At 44.5% G+C, this 13,169-nt stretch overlaps 1 protein-coding gene across 1 annotated transcript; it reads right to left on the bottom strand.

The window, feature by feature from the left end:
• Positions 1-879: 879 nt before the first annotated feature.
• Positions 880-6,331, bottom strand: LOC101756448 (wall-associated receptor kinase 3). Its single transcript, XM_004979817.3, has 4 exons — positions 5,539-6,331; positions 4,404-4,654; positions 4,084-4,254; positions 880-2,240 (listed from the first exon to the last, which is right to left on the bottom strand). Exons 1-4 carry the CDS (start codon positions 6,183-6,185, stop codon positions 1,216-1,218), a joined length of 2,094 nt encoding a protein of 697 aa, XP_004979874.1. The 5' UTR covers positions 6,186-6,331; the 3' UTR covers positions 880-1,215.
• Positions 6,332-13,169: the final 6,838 nt, after the last annotated feature.

Here is a 13,169-nt window from a genome sequence, read left to right as displayed (position 1 = left end):
CAAGAGATCTGCTAAGAAGGAAAAATATAAATTTGGAATCATACGCCTGCAAGCTATGCATCCTTCAAAGAAGGGAAACGACCGCACAGCTTTTTTTTAGATGTAATTTTGCAAGAGCATGCTGGATCTCAATAGGGATCAGTTTTATACCCACAAGATCAATTCTGAGAATCATCAAGCAGATCAAACAAAGCCTAGCAAAACCGTTCTCTATGGAAATCATAATCCTACTCATGTGGAGTATTTGGACAACGAGAAACGACTGGATATTCAATGAAGCTGATCCCAGTATTATAAAATGCAAAGAGACCTTTCTTAAGGAGTTTGGGTTACTCCAACACAGAACATCTGACACTCGGTGGCAGCCCATGGCTACTTGGCTTAATTCTTTGTAATTGTAACTCTATGTCGCTTTTTTCCTCTCAACTTTCCTTTTTACCTTTCAGCTGTATCCTTTTTATTGTAACGCTTTGGTTCTTTTTAATATATAATCAGTAGGGGCTTGCCCCACCTGTTCCATCAGAAATTAAGTTTTCCAGTAGTGAATAGTCATCAAGCCCAGTGCGCTCCATAATCATACAGTGGTTAGGACATCAACCGGACAACTAACAAGCGCCGTGTGCCGGAACAAACTACAACCCTGCCGGAGAGTCCATCTGCCAAATTGTCATCAGCGCGATTGCAGTTTCTCCCAGGCAAGAAGAGATCTTGTCCAGAAACTGACTGTGGACTAGATGCTCCATAACATTCAGATGACACACATAGGGTCACAACTCACAGGTCACGGCTGCTAAATAAAGTGTTACAATGCGACACAGAATTCGCGAGCACGCTGCAACGTCATTGAAAAACTGAATTGAAGTAGAAAGAAAAAACAGATGCTCCAACTCCAAATCATTTCAAGTATCATATATAAAAACAGATGCACAATAGATGCTGATCCAAAACATTTGGGCGCCACACATAGTTTCACAAGCAGGTCACTGATAGATAAAGTGATACAATCTGACACAAGAATTGGCATTGCTCCTGACTATCCTGGAGCCTAGGCCTTAATTAGGCAGTTAGCTCAACCGCATCACGGCTAGTACATGTATGATATATGCTGGATTGATAAATAAATCGACTAGGTTGGATGTCCACTCTCGTTCACTTCCATTCAAACCATGACTACTTCTCAGCCAATTACTTGTTGCATCTACGTGCCTTTTTTCATTAACTTGCCCCGGAGCATAAGCCTCCGCAAGCTATTTCCTGCACTTGCTTAAGCTGCTTCAGCACTTGTGCCATGGCCGGTCTCTCATCCACATCTTCCTTGAGACACTGCACCGCAAGCGTGCCGATCCTGTACAGGCACTCCATGTAATGGTGATCTTTAGCATCGTCAGACATCAGCATCTCTGGGTCGTACATCTCCCTCCCGTGGCCCTCCTCCTTACAGGACTTGACGAAGTTTATGGTAAGGCTGTTGCTCCCGTCGTACTTGGCCGTCTTCCTCGTGATAAGCTCCAACAGAACTACCCCAAAGCTGTAGACATCGCTCTTCTCTGTGAAACGGCCAGTCTTCAAGTACGTGGGATCAATGTAGTTCATGTCCCCTGACACGTACCACTTGGCATACCCACTGACGATGGACACGAGCTTGGATGATCCGAAGTCGGAGACCTTGGGCGTGAGGTCGTTGTCGAGGAGAATGTTTCCAGACTTGAAGTCCCCGTGGACATGGTTGTTGTGGCCACCCTGCGAGTGCATGTAAAAGAGAGCTTCCGCAGAGCCGATGGCGATGTGCAGACGCGTCGGCAGGGACAGCCCTTGATCCCTTCTGACATGAAGCAGCTCGTAGAGGCTTCCATTGGGGACGAATTCGAAGACAAGCTTGGGGACATCCGTCTCCAGGCAGCACCCAATGAGGCGGACCACGTTCGCGTGGTTAATACGAAACTGGAAGATGATCTCGTTCCGGAATTCATCATGGCAAGGCGCTTTACTTCTCGTGAAGGAGCATTTAACGGCGACTTGTTCCGCGCCTTTGATTGTTCCCTTGTAGACCTTGCCAAATGCGCCTTCTCCGATGACCTTTTTGTAGCCGTCTGTCACCTTTTTCAGCTCGCATTCTGTGAAAATGTTAATGCCCATGTCCTTCAGTATTTCACCACCGTTTTTGTTGAAAATTTTCCTCTGCTTTTGTTTCTTCAACTCCACAATCGCCCAATACGTAAGGAGACAGACAGCAAGGATTGCTGCAGACACAGATAGATGTACAAGATTTATATGCAATCATTTCTTCTTTATAGTGTAATGCTTAGCGTTATGTTGTAGCATGCATCCATTCTTCTTTAGTATTTTTGACAATATAAATTTAGAGTTTATTTTATATAGGATGATTGTGGTTGCTATATTACCAACAGATGTGAAAAATAGGCATGAGAGGCACCCTAAATAAGTGTTTCTTAGAGCAACTCCAAGAGATTGAGAAAATCAATCCCCTTTCCCTATATTCCTGGTTAAAGGGGGTTTAGTGAAAAAATATAGCTCCAACAGATTGAGAAAAACATCTCCTTTCCCTATATTTTTTCTCAATTAACAAAAATAACCTTCTTCTCCCCTTAGAAAGGGGATCCAATCTCTCTCCCCTTTCCTGATTTCCACTCTCTCGCGCCACTTCTTCCTTGCGCGCGCAACTGGCCGCATCCCCGCCTTGCCTCCAACCACCCCTGCCCCGCCACCACCGGCCACCCCTGCTCCATTGCCACCACCCATAGGCCACCGCTTGCCAAGCTTGTCCCGCTGCCAGGCCCATAGCCCGCGCCACCGACCGCCATAGCCACACCTCCTCCGGGCTGCCCCTGCCCCTACCACCATGCGCCGCCACAGCCAGGGGAATCGTGTGCTGCAACACCAACTCTGTCCGGCCCTACCTCCATCTGGCCCCAACCTTGATGTCAACGCCCATCTGCCACCCCCTCCGTCACCCATCATGGTCAACCACGTGGAGACCGCGATGGTGCCATCACTGTGCATCAACGAGTGCACGGGCTGATTGGCTTGGCGTTGGTGGCCTCGTGCTGCAGGTCCTGGAGAGTCGGTAGATGGGTGGCTACCATGGGCAAGCACCGCAACCAGCAGCTCGGTGGGATGCCTTCTGTATCTGGCTTGGCCGAGGGGTTGTCTCACCCATGGTGGTCTGGTGGGGTCAAAGCGTAGGCCTAGTCGGTGACGCCTATGGGTGCCGTTCCCTCCTTGGAGGCAACATCATTGCACCTCCCGTACTGCAATGTTTGGCTTCTTCAGGTGAAAACCCAATCCCATTCTCGAGCTAGCGATGACAGCGTGTTGGCGTCGTGGTCCTTCTTGAAGGCATCGACGTGAAGATCCATATGGTGTTTTGGTATTCTCTGGTCGTGCTAGGCTGCGACATGGATGGTTTTGAGAAGTCCGAGCTGCTGCATTGAGACGTTCGGTGAGCTTCGCAACGATGACCCAAAGCCATTCTTGGTGTGCGCTGTCTGTAGTTGTGCTCTGGAAAGATTTCCAGAGTTGCTGTGGAGCTAGTTGTGGTGGTGAGTTGGTCGTCAATGGCAAGTTGTTGCCATGGCGGTGGTGATGGGCAATGTGGTCGTGAAGAGTGGTTTCGCCAGTTTCTCCCGCTAAAAACCGTGGAGGTTCTTCGGCACGATTGTAAGTCCGAGCTGCTTGGTCGTGAATGCAACAAGCTCAGCAACGATGATCAATTTAACCTTAGTCGCAATTTCTGCTGTGTAATTTTGCTCGCTAATAAGAATGTTTTGGACCAGCTCTCAGTAAGACTATAGGCTTGCTGGAGTTTGAGTTGTTTGTTTTATCTCCTCCTCTTAACGAAAACATGCTTATTAGGCATGGTTTCCAGAGAAAACACTGCGCTCGAGAGATGTTGAAAGATTCTAGAAAATTCCTAAAGAACTAGAATAACCGCGCGTTGACCATAGAAACCCTTGGGGTGAAATAGTGGTTTTTTTTGGACTAAGTGAGCTTGAAAACTGATATACTGATGATTATATTGAGAAGAATACGTGCTGCTAGAGGTAAGAGGTGATGAATGGTCACCTATGATTGTCCATATTGTAGTGGTAGAAAATATCCGCTGGCAGCTCGTACCACTCCTACCATCACGTCTGTACCAGAATTTGCATTTGCACTCGAAACCACCATCCAAGTCATGGCATATGCTACCACTGCCACATGCATTAAAATCTCCAAGCTTGCACTCGTTAATATCTGTGGATAGAAATTGGAAAATAGTTATAATTAGTTAAAGATCACTGCTTTGACATGCAATTATTATACCATGCAAGTCCTGCATATATTTACTATATCTAAGTACTTAGTAATGTAGAAAACTACATATAGTATTTAAGTTAACTAACTCTTGCACCCTCCGGTGACATAGGGATTGCCCTCATATCCCTTGCTGCATCCGCACAGGTATCCGGAATCCCGTTGTGTGGAGTTGGCACAGTTGCTGTGGGCGCTCAAACAAGCGTAATTTGCATCTGACGACGTGCAGGAGCCGTTGACGATGGCCCAGTCAAGCACCAAAGGGATGGTTCTATATCCAGTCCGGCTGCTGAAGTTTTGTCCTCCTTTGTCAACGAGGTCTTGCCGACTGAAATTGTACCTAAATTTCAAATGAAATTGCCAATTAATAATGCTAGTCCACCAATCCATGCTCCTACACGGGATAGAACATAAATATTGAAAGTAAGTGAATAAATTTAGTACCTAAAACTAACAAAAAGAATATCTTTGAGATCTCTATTCATTTTCTAGCACAATACTCCCTCCGTTCCAAATTGTCTAGGTCGTTTTGACTTTTCTAGGTTCATAGATATTATTATGCATCTAGATATAGTGTATGTCTAGATGCATAATAATATCTATGAATCTAAAAAAGCTAAAACGACCTATAATTTGGAATGGAGGGAGTACCTACGTACTCTGTAATATCAACCAAATTGCACCATATGTTTTTCCCATTCATCACACTTTCTGTGTGTCTCCGGACTCCGGTGCATGTGCAGTTAAAAACTTTTCTTTTTGCTTCCATTTGTCATGACGTTGTGAATCTAGATTTTTACTTCCAAATTTTGATCTTATCAGTTCTTGTCTTTTTTAATCCACCTATTAAGGTCAAACTGTAGTTCCAACTATACATTTATTTAAAACTCTCCTCTTTCTACTTCATTAGAAAAATATGGATTTATAATTTCTAAGCATAATGGGAGTGTGTTTGGTCCATATGTATAGTGGTGTGTACGCATCCTTCCCGGAGTACTCCTTCTCGTTTTGATTTTTTAGGTAACCCCTTCATTTAAAATTGTAGATACATGATTTTTGCTATGCACCTAGTTATATGTCTAGATACATAGCAAAATCTATATATCTGGAAATGTCAAAAGAACCTGCAATTTGGACAGGAGGAAGTACATAGCTTTTGCTATGCATCAAAATGACCTATAATTTGGGACGGAGGGGATACTAATAAATAAATAATGCACATACCAGCCTTTCTCGGCCACGAAAGCATAGCTGCAGGGGTTGAAGAGCCAGGCACGATTGTCCGGGCGATCGTTGGGGTCGTTCCAGCCGACCTTCATGGTGGCAAGGTTGACGGAGATGTCAGCCTGGCAGCAGCCGCGGCCCGTGCACCGATCGCCGTCTCGTGCCGCTGAATCCAAGCTCGTACAGGTGGTGGTGCAGCCGGTGAAGTAGCTCCAGTTAGCCCCACCTTGCAGCAACGCCTGAGTGCTGCACCCAATCGCCGTGAAGACGTTGCGCGTCGTCGAGATCAGGAACGGCTTGGGGAGGCGGAATGTCCAAGTCTGCAAGGACCCGCGTGTGTTGGACGACGGGTTGTGGCAGGTGTAGGACACGGGGGAGAAGACGCGCATCTCGCCCGTCTCCAGGGAGATGTCGATGACCTCCAGGTTGCGGGCCAAATATGGTCTCGGAGGGTTGAAGCTTTGGTTGCAAGTGATGGTGAACTTGCCCTGCCTGGAGGCATGGTCGCTAAGGCCGAATGGGTAGGGGATCTCGACATGACCGCACATGCTAGTGCCGGGCAAAGCAGTGTCCGCGGCAATCAGTGGCATTGGCACCAAGTGGGAATCAACCAGAACGAGGAGAAGAAGCCACAACACTTGTGGCATGGCTGCTGCTAGCTACTAGGACGAGGAGCTGCTGCTGCTAGCTAACAAACTTTTAGCTCTCTGTCTGATACTACGATCCGGGGAATTGATGCCGTGTGTATATAGGTGTGCGCACCCACAGTGCCACACTCTGTATTTGTGTCTCTGTTAGAGAGATGTCTCCGTGTACCTAGAAAAGTTAAAACGATCGAAATGGAGGGAGTAGCAGAGTAGCGTTGTTTCGCACGAAAGTGGAAGCCATATCCTTTGGTGGCGAGATTCCGGATGCAGGGAGAATATCATTTGACGCTATGATGGGATGCTTGCTGCTAGCTTACTGTTGGATAATAATGCATGGCCACATATACATTAAACAAATATATGGGCAACCAACTTGGTACTGCGCAGCATTATTGTTGCTCATGATTTGGTACAATCTCCTCCGGTGTTATGATCACAATGCTGCTCATCAACGTCGTCCTTTTATATGGGCGAGTTGCTTAAGCAGACAGCAACCACAGCTCAAGTATCGGCAAAGTAAATCATTCAGGTCGCTAGCTAATAGAACAATGGTAAGCTCAGTTGGAAATGCTATGATTTGAACACAGTAGAATCCTCGCGCCCATTACATCATCGTAGAGAAGCCGTCCAACAATTTTAACTTTGTTCGGCATGTTTAGTTGTCCAAATCCTTGCAGCATCCGTGTCAGCTGTTGGATCGTCCTTATGCAGCAAACTGTATACCCTAACAAGATCAAGTAAAGTCTTGTGGGAGGGCGGACGCCAGTAGCCACTTGTCCGGCGCATCAAGCTGCATTCACAGGTGACTGACTGGAGGACTCCTTAATTTGGTTCATGTGGCTACAAGCCGCACGTGAAGGGGACCCATCGATGTATTTTTAGCTCCAGCGAGTCTTCTTCTTTTTCTTTTTTGATCAACCAAACAGTATTCTTTGTCGTCGCATTACCGGAATAATCTCCAACTTTTGTTGATGTGTAATATGTCCTTCCGTCATATGTTCTCATCATCAAATAATTGGTGTCCTCTTTAGGAGTTGCATATACTCCCTCTGGTTATTTAAATATTTTGATTATTGAAGGTTTTAGGTATCTCAAATTAAACGCAACTTCAACAACCTATTTCTAGTGTAATACGTAGGAGACCCCGTAAAGAATCCACATGTATATGCTAACTATATGAATGTAAGTTTGTTGGTTTTATGTATTTTCATCATTTGGATTTTATATAAATTTCACGTTTAATAGTTTTGTGTATATTACGAAGATCCATGACTTGCATTAATTTAGCCTTTCGTCGAACAACTTGTGTTGATTCCTGCAAGACAAACAGCTTGCAAGTTGCTAGCGTTTAGCCTGTTCCATTGCTTACTACCTTTTTCATTGCACCACGTACATGCACGGATTTCAGTTTCGAGGTCAAGATATGTGTGAATGTCTTGTCAAATGCAGACATATTTGGATTGTAAACCTATGAAGCCACCGGGTGTCGGGGATAGATGCTCAAAACCTACGAGGAGGAAAGAAGACGGACTCCTACTAGATTCCTCTGTAATCCTACTAGGACCCATGTCCTGTAATCCTACTGGAACTATTACCTTGTAACCGACTAGTAATCCTACCCCCTAGAGTATATAAAGGTGGGTAGGGGTACCTAGATCGGCAAATAGAGAACCACAACAGAGAACCAAATCCTCAACACCAAACAACACCCAAGCGCAGGGCGCAATATATACAACACCCCAAATAGGACATAGGGTATTACGCTACTCTGGTGGTCTGAACCAGTATAAATGTGTGTCTTATGTCCTCACTTTTACTTTCGAGTTGCAGGTCCGATGATCCACTACTAACCAATCTACTATCTCAGGATACCCCTTCGTAGGTTGTCAGGTATAAAACACCGATGACAGGAAAATTTTATTGCAAGCTCTATGTATCAATGTAATATCTAATAATTTAGGATACCCTTTTATTAATAAATTTATATGGAAGGTAAAGATCCCTTTAATTTTTAAGATCTTCATTTGGTACCTTCAACGTGGTATCATTTTAACAAAGGATAACTTAGTTGAGAGAAATTGTTCTGAGAGGCAAAAATGTTGCTTGTGATAGTAATGAAACAGTTAAACATCTTTTTTTACTGTCAACATGGCAAGATAATCTTGAAAGTTGTTAATATAGCTATGGAGTTAACTCCACCAAAATCAATTACACATATGCTTGGAAATTGGTTAACAGGGTTAAGAAAGAATGAGAGGAGTTTGATTTTTGTTGGGGTTACATGTCATGAGGGAAATTTGGTGTCCGCGTAATGATTTGATTTTTGAGAAAAAATAGTTTACCTCCTTTTATGTATGCTGTTTTCAGGGAAGCTTACCAGCGGCAATTTTGGTCCCTATCACGGTGTTAGGACTCAAGGGAGACGGTCCGATTGGCAAAATAAGGCATTGGACGTCGTAGCCATGGATATCTTTGCTAACAATGGATGAACAAATAATAATAGACTGTGCTTTTTATTAAATTTCTCCATGTCATTTGCATACTCTTATCCCTTATATTTATCATTATAAGCCTAAAATAATGTAAAAACTTGGCTGTCTAGGGTCGCAGAGGCTGGAGAATATTCCTTTTTCGTAAAATACATGTACTACATAAGAAGTTCATGAAGGAGAAAAATAATGCACGCTCTTGTTTGGCTGTTAACGAGACGACTTCCTTTCACTACACCACAAGAAAGCCCCCTCGCACTTGCTACCAGAGTGGAGCCACTTGTCGTGCAGACGGCGCCGGCAGCTAGCATGAAATAATGCAGCCCCGAGCGTCTTGTTGGGCGTTTGGTTCCCAGCCATACTTTGCCGCCACACCTATAACCTTAGACAAGTTTGATCAACCGGTAGATATTTGATTGGCAACAAACCTTAGTTAGGCTTCGCATGTTATAAAGTTAAAAGTATGGCATAATTCCCTTTGCCATGGTAAGGTGTGGTTATAAATTTCTTTACCATACTTTTTTTTATTTCCCACGATTACCAAATCTTAGGTGTGTGGTCTTATCTCCGGCTGAACTACGGCAGGCAACAGGATAGTCCATCATATCCACGGGTGAGTCCCCACCCAATCAAATCAAATCAAATCATTGCGGCTGCAGCTGCCAGGGAGGTAATAATTGCTTCAGCACGCGGCAATAATTGGACACCGGGTTCGTCTTCTACTGTAGTAGACAGGAGGATTTACACAACCCTTGGTAAGATTGTTTTGCATGTTATTTCCTTCAACTAGCTAGATTGGTGAACTGAGCGTAGCTCAGCTGGTAAGGTTTCTTGTGGTGGAACCAATCCACTAGGATTCGATTTCTCAACTCGACACTAGTGCTCACATTTTATTTCTGGATGTATTCCAGGATTTAGTCGGCGCTATTTTTTGAGTAGTAGGCGACATGCCTGTCGACAGCGAGGCACTAATGGTGACTTCTTCAATCTCGAGGATTTGCCGGCTCAATCTTTCGGAGGTGTTCATCGGAGTAGGATTGCGTGTGTATCTTCGTAGGGGTCAGTGTGCATGCGTGGATGTGAGCGTATGCGTGATTCGAGAAAAAACTGGATTGATTTCCATGTTATTTCTGTCACCGAGGAAGTGAATAGGCTCAATATGTCAAGTACAGTACTAAAGTAGCAATCCTTTGCATCCATAGAACATGAGCTTTTACTTGTTGCGGTGGCTGTTTAGCCTAATTGCAGTTAATAGCATTTGCACGATTACCAAATGTTAGGAGTGTGGTCTTGATCTCCGGCTGAACTACGGCAGGCAACAGGACAGTCCATGATATCCACGGGCGAGTCCCCACCCCATCAAATCAAATCATTGCGGCTGCAACGGCCAGGGAAGCAATAATTGCTTCAGCACGCGGCAATAATTGGACACCGGGTTCCTCTTCTACTGTAGTAGACAGGAGGATTTACACAACCCTTGGTATGATTGTTTTCTATGTTATTTCCTTAAACTAGCTAGATTGGTGAACTGAGCGTAGCTAGTAAGGTTCCTTATGGTGGAACCAGCTCACTAGGATTTGAGTCCTCGACTCAGCACTGGTGCTCACATTTTATTCCTTAATTTATTCCAGGATTTAGTCAGTGCTATTTTTTGAGTGACAGGCGACATGCCCGTCGATAGTGAGGTACTAATGGTGACTTCTTCAATCTCGAGGATTTGCCGTCTCAGTCTTTTGGAGGTGCTCATCGGAGTAGGATTGCGTGCATGTCTTCGTAGGGGCGAGTGTACGTGTATGGATGTGAGTGTATGTGTCCGTACTTCGTGATTCGAGAAAAAACTGGACTGATTACCATGTTATTTCTGTCACCGAGGAAGTGAATAGGCTCAATATGTCAAGTACAGTACTAAAGTAGCAATCCTTTGCATCCATAAAACATGAGCTTTTACTTGTTGCGGTGGCTGTTTAGCCTAATTGCAGTTAATAGCATTTGCATCTGGGTGAACTGTTAAATGGTTCATTTGAATTTGCTATGTCAAAAGGTTATCCTCGACTGCAGGTTTAAATAAAAATGCTTATATTTCAATTCTTATATGCAAAGATGACATTCTGTTTCTTCTAACAGCCTTGTTATTTCTAGTTGCATTTTGTTTTGACCATCTCATAGTGATCAACTCTTTGGAGCGCCCAAAAAAAAACAGAAAGTTGAGACAACGATTCCAAGGTAGTAATACAGATTACATGATCTATCAAACGACAACCTAAGCGCCGTTAGTTGCTAAGCACTCAATCAGACACAGTGCGCTCCCACTGGTCCAGGCGCCAGCTGGTAATCAGGATACCATTTTTGTCCGTCAACGCTAGTCAAGAGCAGACAAGACCACATGGATGCTGCAAACTTTGTTCAAGTAAACTATTCAACACTGCACCTTGGCTTTGTTCAAGTATTATAATTTAATGCATTGGAATATCAAATTCGGCACAGGCATATGAGATTACCATGCTTTAAAAGATTAGGCAGGATAACATTAGCCTTCATCAGGCTAGTAATTTAAATAATGAAATGTTTGAAATTCATGGATAAGTTTGGGACCATAGCTAATAAATATTCCTCATCTTTGCTCTCTATTATAACTTGTTTATAGTTTAACACAATACTCACATAAATACTTTTTCTTATCTAAGTCTGGTTCTGATAAATATTACTTATCAATTACTTTATATATATTTATTTCCCCATTCATAGTTTTTCCCATTTACATAGCATCTATGTCTGTGTGTTTGACATGTTTTTAGTCGAAACCTTAACTTGAGCTACGTGTTTTAGTAATTACTTCTCGCGTACATGTATAAGTGGTTGGCATGGTGACACAGATCATGCCAATTTGGGAGGGAGGTACGTTGTACTATAGGCTTATCTGCCATCCAAATCAGGACTAGCTGTGCATGATGAACGGATATTATTAATTAAACACCCATATTTTGAATTTTATTCTTAATTACTCGTTATCAAGCAGATAAGCTCTCTTCAATGCAATTCATAGGTCCTTGGGTAATGATGCTGGTGAAGGGAAGCCAGAAGTCGATTCATCCTGCTTGTGTTACTCAATTTACCATTCTACTTCTTGTTGGTTTCGAACAAGTCCCCTTAATCTTAATTATTACCAATTACTCCCTCCATCCATTTATCCTAATCGTTTTAGCAAAAAAATCCTTTCCAAGAATCGGCGTCGTTTAAGTTTGTGGCTCCTCGTTTCGTACGCGGCAATAGAAGGGACGCAGTCTTTCCGTTCTTCAAAAAGCAGCTCCGTTCCTATCCGTTAGGATTCACGTCTAGCGGTACCAGACGGTCGGACGGGACACAGGGGGTACCAGGCAGAAGGGCGCCGTTGCCTGCATGCGATGGATCGCCGTCACCTGCCTGCATGCACCTCGCCGTCGCTCCCATCAACACCCAAGGACGACGAGCGGCAGAACGGCAAGGCCGTCGTCAGCCTGCCTGCATGCACCTCGCCATCGCTCCCATCAACACCCAAGGACGACGAGCGGTAGAACGGCAAGGCCGTCATCAGCCTACCTGCGTGCACCTCGCCGACGCTCCCATCAGCACCTAAGGATGACGAGCGGCAGAAGGGCAAGGCCGTCGTCAGCCTGCCTGCATGCACCTCCCCGTCGCTCCCATCAAGAACCAAGGACGACGAGAGGCAGAAGAGCAAGGCCGTCGTCAACTGGGCACCCGATTCTACCGAAGAAGATGAAGACCCCATGGCCGACAGTGAGGTGCAATTCGTGATGGATTCTTTTGCAGGTGAGACCGAGGTGCCGGACTCCCAGATGGATATCGCCAAAGTCGACGAACCTAACGCCGAAGTCGACGAACCTGATGCCGTGTATGCCCTAGTGAAGTTTTCTTCAACTGATGTTAACAAGTTTCAATCCGACAAGGTGAATCATGAAGCCTCTACTTTGATGCTCCCTGTGCTATTGCCTCTCTTGTATGGACACCACGAGGAGGATGCCAATGATGCTGCAGCAACCCTGCTTTGGATTGGTCGTGGGCACTAAGATGAAAATTTAGCAGTACTAGTCTCTGTTAGCTGATGGATAAAAATTTTCATGTTCAAGATGAATTGCATTTGAGAAACAAGGGATAATATTGCTTGCAGTTTCCATGACTTCTAATTCTAACTACCGATGAACTGCATGGCTTGATTGTGAAGTTGCATAGGGCAACTCAGAGAAGTTGGAAGACATCCTTGTAGCTCTAGAGTTTTTTTCTTCATGTGAGGGATGTTGTAGTGCTGGCCTCCATTGTGCTTCATGATCTCCATCTTGCAACCCTGTTGGGTTAGAAAAATACGGTTGGCCCTTTGCACAGGATAGTCCATATATGCCTTATCAACCTTTGCCACAATGTCATTAATGTTGTTTGGTGTTCCCTTTTCAAACAGTGCTTGAATTTCGGCAAAAAAACCGAGATCCAATACATTAAGGTC

This window comes from Setaria italica, chromosome VIII (genome assembly GCF_000263155.2).
Source record: "Setaria italica strain Yugu1 chromosome VIII, Setaria_italica_v2.0, whole genome shotgun sequence".
NCBI lineage: Eukaryota > Viridiplantae > Streptophyta > Magnoliopsida > Poales > Poaceae > Setaria > Setaria italica.
Note: the sequence above shows the minus strand (reverse complement) of the source record. Positions and strands in the feature narration are given on the sequence as shown.

Excerpts from the sequence above, each read along its gene's own strand:
- LOC101756448 (XM_004979817.3), bottom strand. The coding sequence starts at position 6,185 with ATGCCACAAGTGTTGTGGCTTCTTCTCCTCGTTCTGGTTGATTCCCAC. Across the intron at positions 4,255-4,403 it reads TGTCACCGGAGGGTGCAAGA|ATATTAACGAGTGCAAGCTT; the intron begins GTTAGTTAACTT and ends TTCTATCCACAG. Across the intron at positions 2,241-4,083 it reads TACAATATGGACAATCATAG|CAATCCTTGCTGTCTGTCTC; the intron begins GTGACCATTCAT and ends CTGTGTCTGCAG.